Source organism: Melanostigma gelatinosum, assembly GCF_949748355.1.
Source record: "Melanostigma gelatinosum genome assembly, chromosome: 12".
Taxonomy (NCBI): Eukaryota; Metazoa; Chordata; class Actinopteri; order Perciformes; family Zoarcidae; genus Melanostigma; species Melanostigma gelatinosum.
In genome coordinates, this window is record NC_136645.1 from 7,013,869 (window position 1) to 7,036,813 (window position 22,945).

Consider the following 22,945-nt stretch of genomic DNA (forward strand, 5'->3'; position numbering starts at 1 on the left):
GATAGGATAGGATGGGATAGGACAGAACAGGACAGGATAGGATAGGACAAGACGGGATAGGATAGGATAGGATGGGATAGGATAGGACAGCATAGGACAGGACAGGATAGGACAGGATGGGATAGGATAGGACAGAACAGGATAGGATAGGACAGAACAGGACAGGATAGGATAGGACAGGATAGGACAGAACAGGCAGGATAGGATAGGACAGGATGGGATAGGATAGGACAGGATAGGACAGAACAGGACAGGATAGGACAGGATAGGACAGAACAGGCAGGATAGGATGGGACAGGAGGGAACAGGATGGGACATGACAGGATAGGATTGGACCGATAAGAAAAGACAGGAAAGGATCGGATGGGACAAAATGACAGAACTGGACATAACAAATAGTGAAGGATAGAACAAGGAAAACAGGATTGGACAGAACATGAGCTAGGGCAAATAAAAGACAGGATAGGACTGCACAAATAAGGTGAGGTTGGACGGGATAGAATAAAAAACAACAGCCCTAAAACATCAGTACCAGAAGGACCTGTGACAGACAACTAAATGTCCCACCACTCCAAACAACCCCACGTCCCTCACATCCTCCCTGCATGTGCACAGCTGTGTGCAGGAACCATTCCAGGCCACTAGGGAGAGCTGCATTAGTTGTAGTTCTACTGAGGGCTCCAGCTGTTAGTCGAATAGTCATCCTCTCTCCGTTTCTCTCTGAGGCGCTGGCTTATGAAGGAAACACATCTGGATGAGGCAAATTCTGTGTGTCTTAGTTATTTATAGAACATCTGGAACAGCACAGTGGACATTGGTCCCTCAAGAGCACAGCGGGGCTGAAGTTGGTTTTAGGAAATATTGTGGTATTTTTTAAATATATTTCAATCAGGCCAGGCCAGGTCAAGATTCTCTCCGGAGGGGGTACAGGAAGGATACATGTTGCTATCTCTCCTTGTGTGTGTGAGTTTCAGAGGAGGTTAGGTTGTTCACAGCACATCTGTCAACATCTGGGTGCACAGACTGTGTTTGTCTTTCCAACAACTGGGTGAGATAAACACCAAAAACACACACAGTTTGAGTACAGCCAGAGGATAGAGCAGAGGTAGCCACGCCCCCCCCCCCCCCCCCACACACACACACACAAAGACACACAAACACACTTCCAAAGCCTCTGATGGCCCCTGAGGGCCCCCATTTTCGAATCCTGCCACTTCCTATTTCTGGTCTGCGCCTCCTTTACTTCCTTTGTAAGTCTCTTTCTCTGTCTCTATTTGTCTTCACACTCACACACACACACACACACACACACACACACACACACACACACACACACTTGCTCACAGAGACACATTAACACTTTATGTGTAAATGTGATTTTCTTCAGGCTACACGCTCCTTGGGGAGGCACAGGAGGAGACGTCTTCTCCTTCTCAGAACAAACTGCAGTGGAACATCTGTGTGCAGGAAGAGAGAGACAGATGTGAGAAAAGACATCTGTCAAGGGAGGAGATGTCTCTCAGTCATGTTTTTCTCTCACCGATTTGCATTTCCCAAATGTGTCGTATGCCGCGTTTGATAGAAAGTTGTCAGTGCAGACTAGACGAGGAGTTGCTACGACCAATTCACAGCTACTTAGTTAAATGTATTTTGTTTTCTTGTCCTTATCCATAATTGTTTTGCCCTTTTAAACTAGCTTAGTCAAAGCCAGTATCAGTAACATCTGACGCCTATCAGCCATTTAACCCCTGTGAAATGATTTGTAAATCAAATCTGTTTTGATAGGGTGTATAGGAAATTAGTTTGTTGACAAAAAGCTTTTGGATCACTAAAGCATAAATACTGACATATGACCGAGGTAATTCACGTGAGAAAAAGATTATTTTGATGTCCTTTGATGACAAATACTGCATCATTACCTCATGTCCAGTTGTTGTTGTTTATTCGGTCAGTCTGATGGCTGGCCGGAGGTCCCACACAGGGGAGGGCTGCACCGTGTTGCCCCAGTGGCAACGCGCCATATGGGGGGGAGCGGACGTTCTCTAAGCCCTGTGGAAGTCCACGCACATGCATCTCACAAACAGAGCTAAAGCGCCCTGGCAGATGCCACCTCTGTGGTCACCATAGTAAACACGCACACACACACACACACACACACACACACAGCCAAATCTGCCCCAACATAACAGCTACGCGTCCAGATGATCAAGCTAATTGAGTCCGACTGTTTGATGGTGAATGAACATGTTGTGTTTTTGTTTCTAAACTGCTCTCCTGTTTACAAAAGGAATATGTTGGAGGGATGTTGGCTCTCTGTGACTTTTAGAGCTCACAGAAAGGACAGAGAGGACATTGTGATGTCATATTCTTTCATTTGAATGTCTGCCTGGTTACTTTAGTCAACAAAGGCACACTAACACCGTGGTGTTGGTGGTAGATAGCCTTCGTGCAAGTTTGTGACAGTTAGTGTATGTGTGTGTCCACAGTTCCTCTCAGCATTTTAGCATCTTTCACCTCATTGTTTTGGACCTTCGCTGTCTTGGTTCACTCTCCCCGTTCTCATTAGTGACATGCTCAGCCGCAGCAGGCAGCTGTTTTCAGCAAAAATAGACACAAAACCTCCCTGTACGCTACCTGCTCAAACAGACAAAGTTAGTAACTATAGCCGGTGAGCCTAGCAGCTAAATGAGTTGGTGGGGTGAATATTGGACTTGGAAATTATAATGTTGCTCCATGTGTGCTGGATATTCAAATAATAAACTGTGCATGTGTGTCTTATCAGCTTCATAAGGAGATGATCTGTTAATGTTGTGTTCACAGATTGTTGAAGATAAATGAATGAATGCAGATTTAAGCATACTTGTGGGGTGGCATGTTTTAGCCGTTTGCAGCACTTACAATTTGCATATACATGAAGATGAGTGTGATATAATACAAGTTGGAGCTTATATTTGTAGATCTTGAAAAAAACATTTCTATCAGTTCATTGATTTGTAATCAACACAGTTAGTGAGCAGAACATGCCTATAGCACAATGGTCAAGTTGAACTTTTTAACTTGAATCTTTATTGGATTTTGAAAGCATACATGCTTCTTTTAGGTCAAGTTGAATGTAATTACAATTGTCATGTAAACATGAAATTTGACCTTGTAAAACGCCTGGGAGCAATTCTGAGTTAACTGTCTCGCGCAAGGGCCCTTCGACATGTAAACAGTAAATAGTCGGGGATCAAACCAACCTTCGGGTTAAAGGACGACGTCAAAAAGTTAAACTTGAAGGGTAGTAGTTTTACTGTTTTTCCTTGATTCATTTGTTGAAAACGCTTTTCAGTGATGCTGTTCCCAGAACCCAGAAATGAACAAAGGTAATTTATTATTATCGATAGGAATGATGGAGAAGATAATAACAAGAATAAAACACCTAGATTGCAAAGTACCTAAATTACACTTTAACATTACCCACACACACAATTCCCAAAGCATGTCATAGGTGATAGATACATTTCATACCTTACTGGTTACAGTTTATAAATCAACTTGAAGACAACTTGAAACTTACTTGACACAGGTGATTCATCAAAGTGGCATTTAGTCTGATTCATTTATTATCGTTTCTCTATGATCTCTGTGAGGAGGCTTATAGTAGCAATCACATCAAAAGACTCTCTCTACCTCATCCGGTTCTCTTTTCACACCTCTGTCTCTTACTTCCCCTCTTTTTTTCTTTCAGTGTCTCTCTTTTTCTCATCTGCTAAATATTTTTTGTTGTAATTTACTATTCCTGAATAATGAGAGAGTGGCTCCCTCCATTTAGCCTGAGGCTTACAGAACTAACATCTGGGCTGTTTGGCAGGCTGGCCACCATTGGCCCTGTTGGAAAGCCTCTTCAATGCTGCTCCAGATGCAGGCAAGGGAGGCCCAGCGCACACAGATGGACACACACACACACACACACACACACACACACTGCCATGTATATGCACACTCACACTGCACACATGAGAGAGGATGTGCATTCGTGCGCGCATGCAAGCACAAATACAGATGTGGGAAGAGTAAGATGCAGTAAGCTGCAAACAAACAAATACGCACACAAATCCAATCTCATACCCAGATGGAGACAGAGCGGCAGCTGATGTGGTGGGCAGAGCCGGCGCATTGTTGGCACAGGTAACATGTTCTCAACAGCTGGCGCAGGTTAGGCATTCCTGGGAATTGGAGCCACAAGGCAAATCTTCCCGCTGGCTCGGGGGCTGGCGATGTGGCAGGCGGGCTGGCAGGCTGGCAGACTCTTTCCGTAAAATGGATGAATCCAGGAGAAAAAAGACACATGGATACTGACAGAGGTACAAAAGTACTGTATTGCACAGGTATGTTTATAGCGAGCATCCTTATGTGCACGTGCATGGCACCATGTTCATGGAGATGCTCGGTTACCAACAAAGACACATACAGACCCAAGAAACTTTAACTTTGTACGTATCATTCACTTGCTGTATTCTGAGTTTATCTTATGTGTGTGTCTGTGTGTGTGTGTGTGTGTGTGTGTGTGTGTGTGTGTGTGTGTGTGTGTGTGTGTGTGTGTGTGTGTGTGTGTGTGTGTGTGTGTGTGTGTGTGTGTGTGTGTGTGTGTTGTGCAGGTTTTGTTTTGGTCTCTGTGTGGAAGTGTATTAGCCTTTTCACTGCCTGGGGGCTCATTTCCTGCTGCAGCTGTTGGCTAGTTCCTCTGACATCTGGACTGAAGAGAGACAGACAAGCAGGCAGACAGTCAGAACAACACAGAGGCTACAGTGGCGCTTTTCATTTCAACATGATCTCTGAGATCTCTCAGTAAAGACTTGAGGAGATCACTCTGCTGTTTGTGCCCTCTTGGCCTGGACTCGGCTGTTCTGCATCTGCAGTATTTATTTAAAGCTCTGTCCATGTTGGTGTTTCCCACTCCTTCTCCCTCTCTCTCCCTCTCTCTCTCACCCTCTCCCTCTCTCTCCCTCTCTCTCTCACCCTCTCCCTCTCATTGTTTGCACGTGTATTCTGCTCGGACAGATCGAGCAGCTGCAGCAAACCCGACCATATATCTGGCTTATGGAGGTCTGGTTGTTGTTATGTGTTCTAACAGGACAACAAATCATCAAGGAAGTCCTTGGATGAAAGAGATGTGAAACATGTCGGTCTGTAGGCAGTTTCAGTAGCCATGTTCCACTGTTTGCTATGACAGCGTTTGGGGTATTTCTGTAGGAAAAAAACAATTATTATGGTATTTCACCTAGGCAGAGGTGAAATAGCAGAATAATAATGATAATAAAAGAAGTCATGGTATCGGTTATAGTAATAGAAATGCACACATCCATATATATATATATAAATAAATAAAAGCATGGACTTAAACGATGGAGCCCCCAACACACTAGCAGTGTGAATATAATGTATATTATTTTGTATTTTTGTATGCATGCGTGTTTTTTATTTGCAGTTAATCAATTAGTGTTTCATTTTTAGCCACGCAGTGTGTCTGTGGGGCACTCCATCATTTAGGTCCAGACTGATATATCTCACCAACTGTCTGATGGATTGTCATGAAATTGTACTCATACATTCATGGTCCACAGAGGCTGAAGCCCACTGACTTTGATGAATCCTCGACTTTTACTCTGGCGCCACCAGCTGGTCAAAGTTTCCGCTATTCCATCTTGACATCTACTCGATGGATTACCGTGAAATTTGGTGTCGACATTCAAGATGAATTGTAAAGACTTTGGTGATCAGCTGTCTTCTCCTCAGCGCCATCATCAGATTACATTTTTACTTCAGAACAATACAGGACTAATGACACGTCCATCTTCCCGAGCTGTGCTTTGTGTTTGCGCTTAATTAGCAAATAAGCTAACACGCTAAACAAAGACGGTAAACATGGAAAACATTATACCTGCTAAACAACATGTTAGCATTGTCATTGTGAGCATCACCTCACAACGGCATGACTGTGTGTCTATTACATGTTTTTGTGTTCAAAAAATATATTTATTTTATGGTGTTTATACAAAATGAAAGAATGAACTGAAAAAAGCTGTCAGACTGTGGTGGGCTGCTGAGTCACAATGAAACCTGATGTGGATTCCTCAAAATAAGAAGTACTTTAAATATGGAGCTGCATTAACATTAACTGAGTCACATGCAACAGTGCATTGTGGTGTGGCGACCAAGGCCAAATGTGCTGCTTCTTCATGGTCTCAAATGCATGGGTTTTTTTTGCGAACACAACAAATTTGATTTAGTTTGAAATGTATTGAATATAATACAAAAGCTAAATTATTTGGAAGGGAAAAGCCCTGAAATGTCCAGCAGGGGTGTTTGTCTGTGACAGGACAGCTGGCCAGATGTAGAGTCCCCTCACCACTCCAGTCCACCCCCGCCACACACACACACACACACACACACACACACACACACACCTTCTCTCAGCTCAGCGACGGGGACGGCCGGCTGGCTGTTGGCTTGGAGGCGCCATTAACCAATTTAGCTTCCAGATGTCCATCATACAGCCACAGCCAAAGCTGCATAGCTCTCTCTGAGCTTCACATGCACGGGTGCGAACATACAGACTGCACTAGTGCGACTCTCCTTGTGTGTGTGTGTGTATTTGTGAGTGTGATATTTGATTGACAAGTACAGATCCTGATAAAACTGAGACTCGCTTTTGGATCATCTCTAAAATGATCTTCCACCGTCTGGAGATAAGCAAGTTAAATACACAGTTGTTTCTCCTGATGTCTAGTTCCCCATGAGACATAATGAACACACACACACACACACATGCATAAGGATGTGTGCTCTCATACACACATGTCTAGAAAGGCAAGCATGCACACAAAACGCACATGTAAACTGGAGCGTGCACTTACACATATTCACTTTCCTCAAATGGACAGATGCTGCACCTCTAGAGGCACATAGACCCAGCAGCTGTTCCCCAGCCAGTCAGATGGACTACCATTGGTACTTCATGAATATTTTACACTCAGTCAAAATGGCTGAATTCCAGACTCCTTCAATTGCAGCCACACTGGTCCAGATGATCAGATCATTAAACTATATTGACCGACTTCCTCCCACCGTCAGCAGGAAAAAAACAAAACTTTGCTGCATATTTCTTCGAGGTTCTGACTTCGACAAAAGGTTTGTGTTGAGTGTCTGAAAGGAGGAGTTAACTTAGGGGGCATTGTGTTTGTAGTTTGAGTTTGAGTGCAGTGTGTTCCTTTGTGTTTTTAAGCCGGCATGTTCTTCTCTTTGAATCTCTCTCGATGGAACACAGTTTGTGTGAAATATGCTAAATCTAGCTGAGAACTGTGAAGGCGTTGCTCGGCTTCTCTTTGTGAAAGCTGCGGTGTAGGTGGACCAGGTCAGGTCGTTGCTGGGAGTACACGTTGCAGACGACCTGACCTGGTCCACCAACGCCGCAGCCGTGAGACAATAAATTCAATTCTTGATTTTGAATCTTGAAAATCCTGCAGAGAAACTCCAGTTTGATGTCGCAAATTTGACATTTGACTCATGAAATCAAATCGTGGCAGTGCAAAAAAACCCGGCTCTCCATATGAGTATTTATCTGCCGTTCCGTTGATACAACCAAAATGAGGCCTACTTGTTGCCATGCGCTATTACCTAAACATCGCCACATTATAACTGTACTCACACTATAAACATACAATATGTATATATATATATATCTTCCAAGCTGATAGACTTTTCTTCTTCATCTTCCTCTTTCTCACAGTGGCTGCCTGGTCCAGGCGTAGTCAGGGTGTTTGGATCTATAATTTGATGTCTGGGATGCGGAGAGGAAAAAGAGCAGCCAACTGCACTATTAGAGATTGCTTCAATCTTTCTATCTCTCTGTGTCTGCCTCGGAGGATGGATTGATCTCATCGCTGTAGAGCTGAGAGTCAAACATCTGTCTGCCTCCCTCCCCTCCCTCTTCCTCTGTCAGCCAGCCAGTGTCTCCCAGATCGTCTCCCCTCTTGCTTGCCTCTATTACGGGCATGATGAGGGCAGCTGTGGGACATGCTGTGGAGGATTGGGAGGCTCTTGGATGGATGGTCAGATGGTCTCAGTGTCCCTCACACCACCACGACAAAACAGGAGAATTTGGCCAACAAATGGAACCACCATACTAAAAAAGTCCCAATCATAGATTTCACCTCTTCTTTTTTCAGAGTTTTGTGTCAAAAGTGTTCCTCTAATTCAACAACAAACTGACTTTATGTTCTGTGCTCAAATAAGTGAGTCAAGCTAAAACAAATGAACCAGACACGCATATTTAGCTCTTATTCATTCAGAGCAACTTACAATTAGTGCAAATCTTCAAATCTTCAAATTGTCCAGTATATTAAAGGCCACATGGAACAATATTAGTGTCCATAAAAAGGCACATACATGAAAAGAGACTGTTGTGTATTTAAAATGTCACATTAAATGTGTTTTCAATAAAGAAATCCTGCATACAGCACTCTGAGACACCATTTATGCTGCATTTCTTTACTGAGAAAAATAAGGCTCATCATCAGAATCCCTTTTGCTTACAAACAGCTGTCTGTGTTAAACACCTTTGAACATAAAAAGCCGTTGACAAGTGAAATATAATTAATTCTGGCAAGGCACTGCAGTCTGTGAAGCGTGTACAGTCGTAATGTCTCAGGGATGGCCAGAGGTTTTTCTCTGAATCGCTTCTTCTGCCAGATTCGAAAGAATGCTTTTTCTTTGCTTCAGACAAAGAAACAAACCTGCACTCAGGACTATCCGCTTCAGGGGGACTGATATAAAAAGATGAATAATGGTGTCATGCATTTTTCTTTGAAAAGGCATCAAGAATACAGTGAAGCGACACGACCAACAAGTAAATTGTGGCACAAAAGGCAGCGACTGTAGATCTTTTTTTTCTTTACTTTCATTTGTATGATTACACTTTTTTTTTTTTTCTGTTTCGGAGTATTGTTTCATTAAATACCCCGTACATAACTGTTTAATATTTTCATTGCATGCATTATTAATTTCCCTCTATGTGCTTTGGCAGCATATCTTTCAATCAAAATGTCATGCCAACAAAGCTTCAGTGAACTGAATAGAATAGAGAGAGAATTGGAGTGTAAAATATGGGATCTACAGCGACCTCCAGAGGTGGGAAGTAGAAAGAAAGTTAAATAAAATGCTGTATTTACACTGAAACAACACACAAACTACCCGAGCACTGTCTGAAATGTGTGCTGTATAATTCTTATTGAAAGGAAACAAAAGATTAATACAACAGTTTGAGGTTCTGAGGAAGGTCTGACGGATTACCTTTAAATAAATGAGACTATTTGTGGATGTGTGCTTTTAAAATGTCTCAGTTTTAAGTCGAAAAAGAGAACTAAACCTTCACGCAAACGTGTCGTCTTTTGCTGTGGACGTACATACAAGCTCTGCTTTGCATATTGGACTTTTTATGTATTTTACTTCTTTCTGCTTTGTCTTTAGTTTTCAGTTTAGGGAGGATGAAATGGTAGTACAGACAATTTCAGGCTGGCTGTGCTTATTTGGCGCACAGACACAGACAAAGACACACTCACACACACATGCGGCTATATTCTGGCATCTGTCAGTGGCAAAACAATATGTGGATCAGAGAGGGGAACACAAGAGCGGTGCAGAGGAATCTCTGGAGGCATTCACAAACACACACACACACACACACACACACACAGACACACACGTACAAGATTTCAATGCATTCAAGGCTATCTGAGGAGCATCTTTCTCTTTACAGCACAGTCTATACATAGGAGCTACAAAAGAGACCGTCTGACAGCGAGGCGTCTTCCATACAACGCATCTTCCTGCAAGCTGATAAAACAGTACTCTAAAAGGAAGCTTGATGTTTCATGAAATCTGCAATTACCTCAAGACTGGTTGGACTACTTTACATGCATTGCTTGAATTAGCGAATACTTTTGAAAGTCTGTCTCTAAATCCACTTTTCTGTCGGCCTCATGTTCTACGGCTCCTGCCCGTGGGCTCAGTTGTATTAGCACGCAAGAACAAGGGGCTCATTGTGATGCTCGGGTAACGTGGACGCCCAAATTGACAGACACATAACGGGGTCATCATTCATTTGCATTTTGAACAAGTCCTTCAGCTATGACACTGGATCGTGTGAATCTTTACCACACAGGGCTGCAGTTCATCCAGCCATCTATTAGTAACGCCAATTAGTTTACTGGGACAGGTTTAGGGGAGGCGGACTCACTCAGGCAACTCGAGCTGCCCAAACATTTTCATGTCAAGGCTCAGGACAGACGTTTGATGAAGGTTTTTGTCTCAGTGACCCACATTTTAAAAGGAGTTTAAAAATAAAAAAATGTTAGATATGATTTTACTGCAGCAGCAGAGTGAAACCTCTTAGTAATAAATGTTAAAGTGTCATAAACATTTATTTGGTCTCATCATAGCATGACTACCTCCCCTATAAATGATCAGATTTATTTTCAATCTAAGCTGGTTACAGCACAATTAACTGGTTGTTCATTGTGTTTCTGGGGCCTCTTTTAAGTCCCCTGGGTCTACCTTGGTTTGAGCACTTGAAATTCTAATTCTAATTGTGAGACAGGTTCACAGGGGTCCTACATTTGCTTTTCTCTTCTCGTGGATGTCATGCAGAAAACGTACAACTCGTACGTCTCCGGCTCTGCAGCGCTTCATGCTGACGTTCTTCATAAAACAGGTATTAAAAAAAACCTCAGGCAGATATATGAGAAAAATACAATCTCACATGAGGCTGTATATAAACTGCAGGGTCCCATGTTGAAGACCACTGCAGTGCAAAACAAGAATATGTATTGTTTTTCTCAGTGAAGATCCAGATCCAGTCCAGTGTTGCAACAACCTGTTCATTCAGGCTGGTTTATTGTAAACTGAAACGTACAGGTTAAACAGGCCTTGCCACACGAAGAGATGTCATTTCTTCAGCAAGGCACATGAATGTTGGGGGCGATACTGGGACGTCTAACCTGTTGTAATCATCAGAGTATTCATTTAAAGAAGACACTCTGAAGAATCATTTGAGAGATTTGTAAGATGTTTCTGTCAAATCGCTTTCAACATGCAATAAACCAAATGAACACATCTCTGCCTCTATTTTCACAAAACAAACCTGCCTTTGTGCGGCTTTATTTTCCACAACATCCGCAGTGTTTGTTACTGAGGGGTTTTCCTTACATGGAGCAAAGACTGACAATCTGACAGCACATCACAAACTGAAGGCAGCCATGCATGTAAACCGTAATAAATGCTGTCTGTTTGACGGACACTATCAAGACACAGTGAGACAAAAAGGAGGTAATCCTCAGCACATCTACCATGTTTTTTAATGCAACTGAATGCCATAAGTCAAATACCATAAATGGCGAGTGTAATAGAAAAACTAATATTGTACTGGAAGGCTGCATCAAACAATTATTTAACTACAGATGCATCTGTAGATTATTTTTCCAATCAATTAATGAATCGTTTAGTCAATAAAATGTAAATGCCCATCACATGTGCTCAAGATTAGCTCTTCAAAACATTTAAAATGTTCAGTTAAAAGTTACATATGAAAAATAAACAAATCCTATTCAAGAAGTTGGCAACAGAGAATGGTTGACATCTTTATTTCATAAACCAATTAAATGATTAACCGATTATCAAAACTGTTGTGGTATTCAGTGATAGACTAATCAGTTATTTGACTAATTGTGTCAGTACTAGAGTACTGCAAATGTAAGTGAAAGTATCGAGTTCAAATGTTACTAAAAGTATTAACATCAAAATACAGCATACTTTATTCTCTCTCCAACAAAAAAACAACCCATAAGAACCAAAAGTAAAATGATGTGTTGAGTAAAAAGTACAATATTTCCCCCTAACACAAAGTGGCATTACTCAAGGCTTCAGTACTAGTAGTTATTTTCCACCACTGCAAACAGTTGTTAGCTCTGGAAGTGGTTCACCTGTTTTGTGTCTTTGATTAACACCTATTTTTTATTTTTTTTGCCAGCAGTACATAGTCTAACAAAAAGCTGTAATTATTTCAACAATGCAATACAATAAGAATTTCCCTCTCCTGTCAAGGTGCTGCACCTGCTCACATCAGCTCCGCCTCCACTCCCCCCCCCCCCCCCCCTCCACTCCCCCCCCTCCCCCGCTCCGACTTAACTACAGTACCCAGGCCGCACCGCGCCGCTCTCCACTCTCTCCGCTGCGCTAGTCCGCTTCACTCGCAGAACCAGTTGGTTTGACCCAGCTGCTTCTTCTTCTTCTTCTTATTCTTCTTCTTCTTCTTCTGTGTGCTGCTGCTGCTGCTGCCTGGTGTCAACCTACGCCGACGAGAGAAGAAGACATATCCCTCCCTCTCCTCAGTTTTTTGAGGGCCGCTTTCCAATTTGCTTTCACTCGCCTCCTCGCCGGCACCATTGGCTTCCGTGCCGTGCCAGTCAACTCGCCTCCTTTTTCCTTCCCAGCCCCCGAGTTGAGCAGCAACAAGCTCGGAAACATCTGTCCGCCGCAGAGTGCTAGACTCCCCGTCTCCTCCGCCTGCACGCCTCGGCAGCCTGTTATGGAAATTAGTCCAAAGTCAATCTAGTTTTGTCTCCGAAAAGGAAAAGAAGAAGAAGAAAGGAGGATTTGACGGAGGAAGACGTTGGACCGTGTTGTCTGTAAGTGCTGCCTCTTAACACCGGAGTCCGATTAAAGGAGGCTCATGAGAGCGAGGGAGGGTTAAAAGTAGCTAAACCTTCCTTAGCATTACTGTGTCGTCTCCTCGCGCACTAATACTCTCTGTGTTAGCTCTCGCTCCTCGCTGTTTTAGCCGTTGTTGTCATAGCACCGGGGCCTTCCGAACAGCTGTAAATGTATCAATATTGTAGCCGCTTGGCTTTACTTTTGTTAGCCACGTTCGGTAGCTACAGCTAGCTACTGGGTCAGTGTGTGTGTGTGTGTGTGTGTGTGTGTTTGGTGTGTCTTCTGCTCAGAAATGTGTTGTTGTTTAGTTTGTTCTTTTTTTTTTGTTTTGTTGGTGCTAATTTCCTCGACGAATAAAGTCATTGCCGCGGTTGATTATTATTTTTTTTTTTAGGGGCTGCTTTTAAATGAAGTTAAGAAGCTGTATTATTGTAATTTAGAACAAACTTATTCATCACATTGTAGACTTGTGTGTGTCAAAGTGTTGGCTATAACACTGTCACGGTATTTAAGAAAAAGAACAATGTGTCGGAAGTAAAAACATAACTGGAAATCATGCATCAGTTAGTGTGCAGCGACACACTGTAATTATAGATGCTGACTGAAACTCCAGTGGTGAAGTTAATTAAAGTTTAACTCGTGTGATTTGATGTCTGAGCACTTTGAAAGCAGAGCCCCATTTTTTTACATAAGCTTGTTAATTAAAGATTGTAGACGTTGGATTCGAGCAAATGTTCACAGCGATGAACCTATTTTATGTTTCTTTGTATAGGTGAATTTAAAAGAAAAGTTAACTTATATTATCCAGAAGTGTTTGTAATTCACTTACAAAGAAACATAATATTATTTAGCACGACATTAATGTGCGTACATGCGTCGATATTGTAATAAAAGCCACCGGCATGCTGGACTAGTCCGTTAAACTTGATTAACGGGTTTATTTTGAGAATCGGGAAACAAAGTGAAAATAAGAAAAGAAACCGAGTTTTGTGGCTGGACATTCACACGCTCCATATATGTGTGTGTATATACACACACACTTTCACTAAAGCGAAAGTGAAATAAAAGGCTGTTGTAATAAGTTTCTCCCCGGGTCATGAAAGGCTTGTAGACTTTTTGTTTCAGGACTTGCACTCATCAGGTTCTTTCTTTATGACTTGTTCTCATTGTTTCATTTATGTTCCTGTCAGTTGTCTGAGCAGGGGGGCAGGGGGGGGGGGGTGTAGCTGGATGGATGAATGAATGAGTGAATACAAGACGAGGCAGCGGCGCTGAACCTTAAAGAAGTGGAAAACAATATCAGCTGCGTGGGTCTGTCAGTTGCAAATGTGCTGTGTTGGCCTTTGTTTATGGTTATTGGACATGTGGAGGAAGACGGGGGCATTTAAACACGAGGAAGAGCTTTTTACTCAGAACCTCTGTATAAAAAATAAAAAACCCATCAACTTTCCCGTTATTCCTGTTGGTTTTTGGTAGCAGTTGTGGTTGCACGATTTGATGAGCGACAACTCTTTTCTGTTTTACAAAAATCAGCACTGCATTTAGTAGACCCGTGTGTCTGTGGTTTTTTTTTTCCCAGAGAGAGTGAGAAAAAGGGAGAAAGAGAGACAAAGTTGCATGGTGTTGGTGTTTGTAGAATGAAAGAGGAGTCTGGTGGCAGGAGTGTAGAGGAGGCAGCATATGGCTGTAGAAAGAGCACAGCTGGAGGTAGCATCTCCATCTGAGGATGATGTCAGAGCAGCTGACAGGCTGCCATCCACCCCACCACCACCTCCTCCTCCATCCCTCCACCGCCTCCACCCCTCCCCAGTCCTTTATTGTGAGTCTCAGCGGCAGCCTGGGAGAGTTAGTGCTCTGTGTGTGTGTGTGTGTGTGTGCTGTGTATGTGTGTGTTTGTGGCTGCCGATCAGCGCCAGTTAGGAGGAGGAGGAGGAGGAGGAGGAGGAGGAGGGAGGTGGTATCTCGTTCCCCCTCCAACATCTCCTCCACTTTGCATCTGTCCCTCGCAGTTTGAACAGCGTGTTTTTTTTTTTTTGCCTGCCTGCCTGCCTGCCTGCCTCCCTCTTCTTCTTCTTCTCTCCTCTTCTACCCACTCATTGATTCCGAGAGAGCAAGCAACGAAGAGACAGAGCAAGAGAGAAAGAGATACACAGCCATTCCCAGCCAGAGAGCCCAGCTATTCTGCTACAGTGGAGTTAATCAAGTTGATGCATACTGCTGCAGGTATCGTCTTGTGTGTGTGTGTGCGTGTGTGTGTGTGTGTGTGTGAGGCAAAGTGAATAGAGTAGGACAGTCCGGGGTAGTTATTCTGTTTTGTTGTGAGGATCTCTGGTGTGTCAACCCAGTGTGAGCGCTGTGTGAAGCTGCTGGTGAGTAGTAAACTGGTGTTTGTGCTGCCGGTCTGAGGTGTAACTCTCTGCTGTGTTTTAAGTTTGTAGTCCTAAGAGCTGCATTTAAAACTCTTTTTGCATTTAGTTTGCTATTTGTGGTGCAAGGCGTCTTTTTGTTCAGACGCTCCTGAATTGAAAGCAAAGTTACAACTGAAAAAACATTATTTTGAAAAGAAGTATTGGATCTGTTTTTAAAAAAATGTATTATAATAGTAAAACAAAAATTGAAATAATAATTGTAATTGATGCTTTTTTTTGCATTTTAATAAAAAAAAAATTGGATTTTTTTAGATTAGTGTAATTAAAACAAAGAAAATTCAACTTTTTTTTGTTGATAAAAGAACAAAAATGTCATTTAAAATGAGCTGCTATTAATCCTATCATTTTATCAGATTATTTATTTTTTTCTTCATTCAGTTAAATCTATAACTCTGTAAAATGACTTGAAAGCATGTGCTGCCTTTTCCCCCTCCTGTCAGCTGGAGTAGAGGAGACTAATTTAGAAGTTGCAGATTTGAGCTGCCTGAATTGGCTAGACAGCTGTAATCGCACTCCCTCCTAGTCTTAATCTCTTTATCTGGCTAGCAGCTGCCATATGGCCCCCGTCAGCTGGATCAGATGTGGGTAAGCCTCCCTCCCCGGCCGTCCCAGCCTCTCTCTCTCTCTCCCTCACCCTCTCCCTCCCTGCCCCTCCGTGTGTGTCTCTGTCAGACCCCTGCCTGAGCTCACTGGCCGGGCCGGCCGGCGGGCTGCTGCCCTCCTGAGCCTCCGCCACCACCGTCTTTATTTTTAGCCATCTTTAAGGATTAGGATTGATGCTGTGACGAGCAGGGCACTTACAGTGATGTATATATGGGGCGGATGTGCGGGGCTTTTTTTTTTCCTTGTAAGATTCAGATGGGAAGGAAGGAGTGTGTGAGTGACGGATGGTGTGTGGAAGGAGGAGGCGGCAGTCAGAGGGGTTTGGCCGGACAGAGGAGGGGGGGGGGGGGGGGGGTGTGTGGGAGGTGGTACACCCTTGTCCCCGTAAAACCCCCTCATTTAAAGCGGTCTGAACGAGCTGGAGGGCGAACACACACACTCACGCGGTGACATTCTTGGTTTAGCTTCATTCAATGAGGTGATTTAGCTGCTTTGGTTAACACCGTGCAGAGCGGGACCGATGTTTTCCCTCAGACAGGACAAATCGACTTGGTTAACAGGTGGGACTTAATGATTTTACAGATCTCAGTCTCGTTATCTCCTTCTGTCATCCCAGATTTAGTTGCTCATTTATTTTATCAACTAGATACATTTTACCAACTTCTTTTTGTTTTTGAGGAGCATTGCTGCAAGTTTTCATTTTTTCCGTCTTAAGCCGCTGCTCGCAGGTTAAACGGGGGACAAGCTGTTTTGTTTTCTATTGGCCAGTTTTCCTGCTCGACTTAGCCTGTGGAGGTGGTTGGTAGGTAGGCTGGTAATAAGAGTGTGCGTGTGCGTGAGGACAGTGTGTGCAGCTGAAAGCCGGTTACCTAAAAGGGCTGTGCCAGGCCAGGCCAAAGTGGGTTAATAAAAATAACCAGCGTAGGCGCAGCGACAATCCAGGAGTGCAGGCAGAGGAGTTAGAGAGAGCGGAGAGACGTAGAGTAGAAGAAGCTGTCGCTGCTGGTTTACCTGAGATTAAGTCTGTCTGTGGGTACTGAATCAGTGATTATTCTTTAATTACTGTTATCCTTTTTAATTGTAATTCAGTCTTTCCCCCTTTTGTTTTCATTCATTGTAGATAATTGTAGAAATATCAACATTTGGCATCGTTTACAACTATCTGCGTGTGGGTTTTTAAATTGAAACTGAAATATTTGTGGTATTGTAGTATTCATAAAATATACAAACGCATTTTAAATATACGGGGTATGTTTGCGTTTTTTGTTGGGTTTTAATTTACTTTTTCTGTGATGTTTTTGTTTAAGATAATGTTTGCATGTTGAAACAAAAACCTAAATGGTGATGAGAAGAGTGTCATGATCTCTTAACTTTCATTTGATCTTCTCGCATAATTCATTTAAAAATGATAATAACTTTGTCTCCTTGCTTTTATTTTTTCGAAACGTGTTTGTCTTCCAATTTAAATTGTCTTTTGTAGGTTTTACATCTCCGTTTACATTTCGTGGATCCTTTTTTTCTTGAGTCTTTATCTTCACTGAACAAACAAATGTTTTATTTAAAATAGAACAACCCAGTTACTATCTGGCAGAGCTTCTTTAAAAGCCCGCCTTGGGTGTAAATGTCATGTCTGCCATCACAGATCTTGTTCAGGTGTGCCTAACTTTGCCTCTGCCTCTGTCTCTGTAGGTTATGAGGACGGCAAGATGGAGTTCCCAGACCACAGCAGACATTTACTCCAGTGTCTGAGCGAGCAGCGGCATCAGGGCTTCCTGTGTGACTCCACGGTGCTGGTGGGCGATGCCCAGTTTCGGGCCCACCGTGCCGTGTTGGCCTCCTGCAGCATGTACTTTCACCTCTTCTACAAGGACCAGCTGGACAAGAGAGACGTGGTGCACCTCAACAACGACATTGTCACGGCCCCGGCCTTTTCCCTGCTCCTGGAGTTCATGTACGAGGGCAAGCTGCAGTTCCAGGACCTTCCCGTGGAGGACTTGCTGGCAGCGGCCAGCTACTTGCACATGTATGACATTGTCAAGGTGTGTAAGAAACGTTTGAAGCAGAAGGGCACGACGGAGGCCGACAGCACGCGCAGAGAAGAGGACGGCGGGTCAAGCTGCTCCGATAAGGCCGACAGTCTATCAGATGGCTCCACGGGCCGACCCGCTACCGCAGACCTGCTGCACAGCGATGAAGAAGAGGAGGGGAAGGCCGAAGGAGGACAACTGTGGCTGAGGCTGCCATCTGCGGACAGACCAGGGACTCCGGCCGTGGTTAGAACCAGCCCAGGGCACGGCGAGGCGGAGATGCCGGGTGGGGAAGGTCCAGCGGAGGGAGGAAAGCTGCTCTCCCCGGCCGGCAGCCCCACCAGCTCCACCGGGTCCCTCTCGCAGAGGTCCCATCGCTCCGTGAGCTCTCGCGGAGGGCCCAGGGGCAGGAGGGTGTCGAACGACGCTACCGACTGCGTCCTGGACCTGTCGGTCAAGCCAACCGCCGGCAGCAACCACAGTAACCACCACCAGTCCTATTTCGGCGGAGCGGCCACGCCGGACAGCCTCCAGAGCCCGTTGGCGGTGAGGGTGAAGGTGGAGAGGGGCGTGGCTTCAGATGAGGACGAGGAACTGGGAGGAGGGGACTACGACATGGAGCACAGCGGCATTACCAAGGCGACGGTTCCCAGCATCAACGGGGGCCTGACCCACCACAGGGTCGGAGGGCCCCTGTCGGCCCAGCGGAGGCTCGGCCTGGAGGCGCACCTGTCCGCTCTGCGAGAGGCCTCTCTGGCCTCGGAGCTGGAGCGGGAGGACAAGCCTTCGGGCACGGCGGACGACGAGGACATCCTGGGGGGCGACAACGGGCGCGCCCAGGCCGAGGTGGCCGGCATGGATAGCTCCCTGTTGCCCTACGTCTCCAACATGCTGTCGGCTCAACACACCCAGATCTTCATGTGCCCGCTGTGCAACAAGGTGTTCCCGTCGCCGCACATCCTCCAGCTTCACCTCAGCTCCCACTTCAGGGAGCAGGAGGGCATCCGCTCCAAGCCCGCCGGAGACGTCAACGTGCCCACCTGCACCATCTGCAGCAAGACCTTCTCCTGCATGTACACGCTGAAGCGGCACGAGCGGACACACTCCGGCGAGAAACCCTACACCTGCACCACCTGCGGCAAGAGCTTCCAATACTCGCACAACCTCAGCCGCCACGCAGTGGTGCACACGCGCGAGAAGCCGCACGCTTGCAAGTGGTGCGAGCGGCGCTTCACGCAGTCCGGGGACCTCTACCGACACATCCGCAAGTTCCATTGCGAACTGGTCAACTCGCTGTCAGTGAAGAGCGAACCGCTGGCGCTGCCCAATGTCAGGGATTGGGCGATCGAGGACAGCTCCCAGGAACTGTGGAAGTAGAAAACAGACTGCTGTGTTTGACGGAGGGGAAGAGAGCGGAGAGTGAAAGATGGGCAGTCAGGCATGGGGGGGGGGGGGCGGCATACGTTTGATATTTGGGGTTCAAGTGAGTCATGTTCTTGTGTCGCAAAATCTCATTCAATTGCACTTTAATAGCACATGAAAATGTTACTACTGAGTTTATTTTTTTTTGTTGTTGCTGTTTGGGGTAATTTTGTGTATTCTATTTTATTCTGAACTCTTTTATTTTTCTTTGGCATAAGTTCTGTTTGGTGGTTTTGATTGCGTCTCACGGACGTGGGTCCCAGTGAGAATGTCTCGCCTTCTTGAAGAGTTTTCACTCTTGTTTGTGTTTTCATCTCAGACACGTCACTCTGACGCTGGCCAGCGTCTCGGTCCCAGTTCCACAGACAGCGAAACAACCGGTGCAGGAGTTCAGGTCGAACACACTGAAGTGAAAAGAAAAAAAAAAGCATTACAATACACTAAACGGGTACTGTGATCACCTCACACACACAAGTTTGAAGAAGTGCGTGTGTGTGTGTGCGCGTGTGTGTGTGTGTGTGTGTGTGTGATACTGCACTACTCTGGCAAAAATTTCACCTGACGTGAGTGTGTGCGAGTGTGTTTTTGTGTGTTTTATTTTATTTCCGACTGGCGTAGAAGTGTCGTTGGCGAAGCGCTCCCCGCTTCACTTGTTAAGCTCTTTGGTGTTGTGTGTTCAGGGTGAAGCTGACTGACTGACAGACTAACTGATGGCACTCATGCAATGCACAGCCTCCTTTTTTTCACTTCCAATCGATTTGAAGTATTTTCTAAAAATGAAAAAGACCTTTACAAATTATTATAATAATTATTATTGTTATGAATAGATTTCTTTGTTAAATCTAGCTGGCAGTCTTTAATGCATCGCTTGTTGAAAAGGTATTTAATTTAAGGTTGTTGTATATTGTTCTGCTATAGTTTTAGTACTTAAATCTCTCATTTTCTTTTTTTTAAATTAATGATTAATATTATTATTATTTTTATTACTTTTTTTGTAATGGGACCTGCTGTTGTTGCATGACGTCCAAACCTGTATATTTTAAAATAAAAAAATGTGAATTTGCTGTATTACTGTACACATTGTAATTGATCAAATATTTGACAACAGGCTTTCCTTTACTTTCCTTTTCTTTGTGAATACTACTCCAGGGTGCGGGCTGTTGAAAAACTGAATATTATTCTCACGACTGTGGGAAAAAAAATGCATGAACATTTGATTTTGTCTTAAACCTTTTAAGTTGTGTTGTTTGCATCGGGGGAAGGGGGGGGGGGTGAACACTTGACAGTGAAAAGTTTTTTTTCTACTCGTCGTAGATGTGTCGCTGGGCTCCTAGAAGAATGTTACCGAATGTGTTTCCGTCGGATGTTGAAGCGATACGATGAAGCATTTTATGCCTGTGTGTGTGTGTGTGTGTGTGTGTGTGTGCGTGCACTGATCTCTCTGCTGCGTGTGTTTGTGAGCGTGTGCCTCGGTTACCACCAGTCAATTTAACCTAACTGAAGATCTACGTCCACCCAGCACTTCCTCCTCCGGCTCCTCCTCAGGCGTTCAATTTTCTCCACCGCTGTGTGTTTGTTTTCCGGCTCTAGACGTGGTGAGGCCATTTTCTTAATTATTTCTGTTCATTGGGCACTTACTTCAGGTCTGTTGAGTGCAGTTATGGGGCTCTGACTTTGCTAAAGCGTGAAGAATAACGGGGAGAGAGAAAAAGGCTGAATATCAGCTGTCCTGCTGAAAGTTGAAGGGTCAGATATCCTTGTCACGAGCTGAGCGGTGCCGTGCTGATTCAGTACAATAACACACATTAGACGTGTGTGTGTGTTCCTCCTAAAACATAACCCTTACTTTGAGATCGATGGGAAAGAATTTGCATGGCTGAATGCACCTTTTTAAGCTAAAAGACATGAAATCTGATTTTTTTTTTGCTGAAAAGATGCCTTTATTATTAAAAAAAAAGAACATTTCTGATGCTATGGAAGTATTTGATACTGTAGAGCTTTAGGAAATAGTTGTTAAACTCTTGCATAAATTCATGGAATTTATTGAATTTATCAGAAAATGATGTCTTACTATATTTTGATCGCGTGATTGGAAAACTCATTTTTGTCTGTGAATGTTGTTTGGGTTGGGGGCAACGTCAGTTTAATATTTCTTTTTTTTTTGTTTGTTTAAACCTCTGTCTCAACTTTTCATTTTATTAGAATTTCAAAGTAATGGTCAAGCGTTTATACAATCCAAAAACATTTGACACAGATACTGAAAGGTGAACGCTCCACATTTCCCCTCACTCGGTGTGTTTATATGTGCGTGTGTGTGTGTGCACGCCCCCATTGATGTGCATGTGGTCGGGGGGGGGGGGTGGTTGTATGTGCCCTGTCATCTGGTGGCACCTACAGGCGTTTGCCAAGGCAACAGTGTGGGTGCCATTGCGGCAGTTTGCACCGCATCGTCTCATTTTCTTCTTGAAACGTTCTTTCGTCACTGGCAGCGTCTCTCTGCATATGGGCTCACTCCATCCTGCTGTTGTTTTCATCATTACTGCTGTTTCTTTTTTGTTCTGTTCCTCTGGTTGTACTTGACCGCCTTAAACTGCTGTAGTCCGGGCTGTTCTATTTAATTAAATTTTTAAAGTGTGAGCGTGGGGTGGAGTCGTGGGAGCGATGTCAGCCGCTCAAGACGCTGTGAAGTAACCACCCTGACGAAACATCTCCATCTTTTGCTGTGCTTACTTGAAAACAAAAAGGGGGGGGGCGCAGGGTATAAAAATGAAATGTTCAAATGTCATAGACAGTTTATGGAAAGACCGATGGGACAGACTGAGTCTGTTTTGAAAAAGGACAATCACTGTCTGGGGGAAAAAAACAAGCAGATTTTGATTCAGATATATTTGCTCCCTCTTGAGATTAACATTTTTATTTGCTTTTATTTTATGTTCCTTTTTTCAGATTTAGTCATTTTTAGCTTTGACAATCATAGTTGGGTTGATTTTATTTAATTTTTTTCTCAAGGGGAGTAAATTCTAATTGTGTTTAGTTTTGTAATTTTTTGGTGTGCTGTTGTTGGCATTTTTAAATTGTGTGCAAACTGCAATAAATTATAAGAATCTTGAAATTCAACCTGTGTGTGAAGTTGTGTTTTTTTTTTTTTTTTTTCATAATGTGTCATTTTATCAACAATATCTCCACCTCTTTCTTTACTAAAATAAGATTTTTAAGCACATTTTGATATCGGGACAGAAATGTTGGCCTCATTTTCCGCTCCAATGCTGCACACACACACTGAGTTGCAGAAGGGCCAGAGCAGGAGGTTTTCACATTCTGTTCCACAGTGACGTATGGATGTGGGTGGAAGTTGTGTTTGTGTGTGTGTGTGAGCATGATGGCCTGAACACATTGTGTGTGTGTGTGTGTGCGCTTTCGGGTTCCTGCACAACTCCTGATCTCCTTATCTGCTGCACTGGTGGAGGCTGCACTTGAGAAGAAAATGTGCAGCAGCTTCTTGAGATACAACCCCCTGCAACACACACACACACACGAAATCAGCCTCATTCCAAAGCTCCTCAAGTACGGTTTTCCAGTAACGAAATCAGCTTTAGCTAATGTATTGCTGCTCACTAAACCTGCTCTTACAGATGCTTAAAAAGTCCGTACACAGAGGCCAAGGAGCCGCGTTCATTAGGCCCCAGATGGTCTCTCCAGTAAGCCCCCGACGCA

General features: G+C 44.0%; 1 protein-coding gene across 1 annotated transcript; it reads left to right on the top strand.

Annotated features, from left to right (window-relative positions):
* The first annotated feature begins 12,385 nt into the window (after positions 1–12,385).
* zbtb18 (zinc finger and BTB domain containing 18) lies at positions 12,386–19,299 on the top strand. The gene is made up of 2 exons (XM_079280027.1): positions 12,386–12,725; positions 17,472–19,299. The coding sequence occupies exon 2, from the start codon at positions 17,489–17,491 to the stop codon at positions 19,184–19,186; it is 1,698 nt and encodes a 565-aa protein (XP_079136153.1). The 5' UTR covers positions 12,386–12,725; positions 17,472–17,488; the 3' UTR covers positions 19,187–19,299.
* Positions 19,300–22,945: the final 3,646 nt, after the last annotated feature.

What these genes read in the sequence shown, in the direction of transcription:
- zbtb18 (XM_079280027.1), top strand. Translation starts at nt 17,489, where the DNA reads ATGGAGTTCCCAGACCACAGCAGACATTTACTCCAGTGTCTGAGCGAG.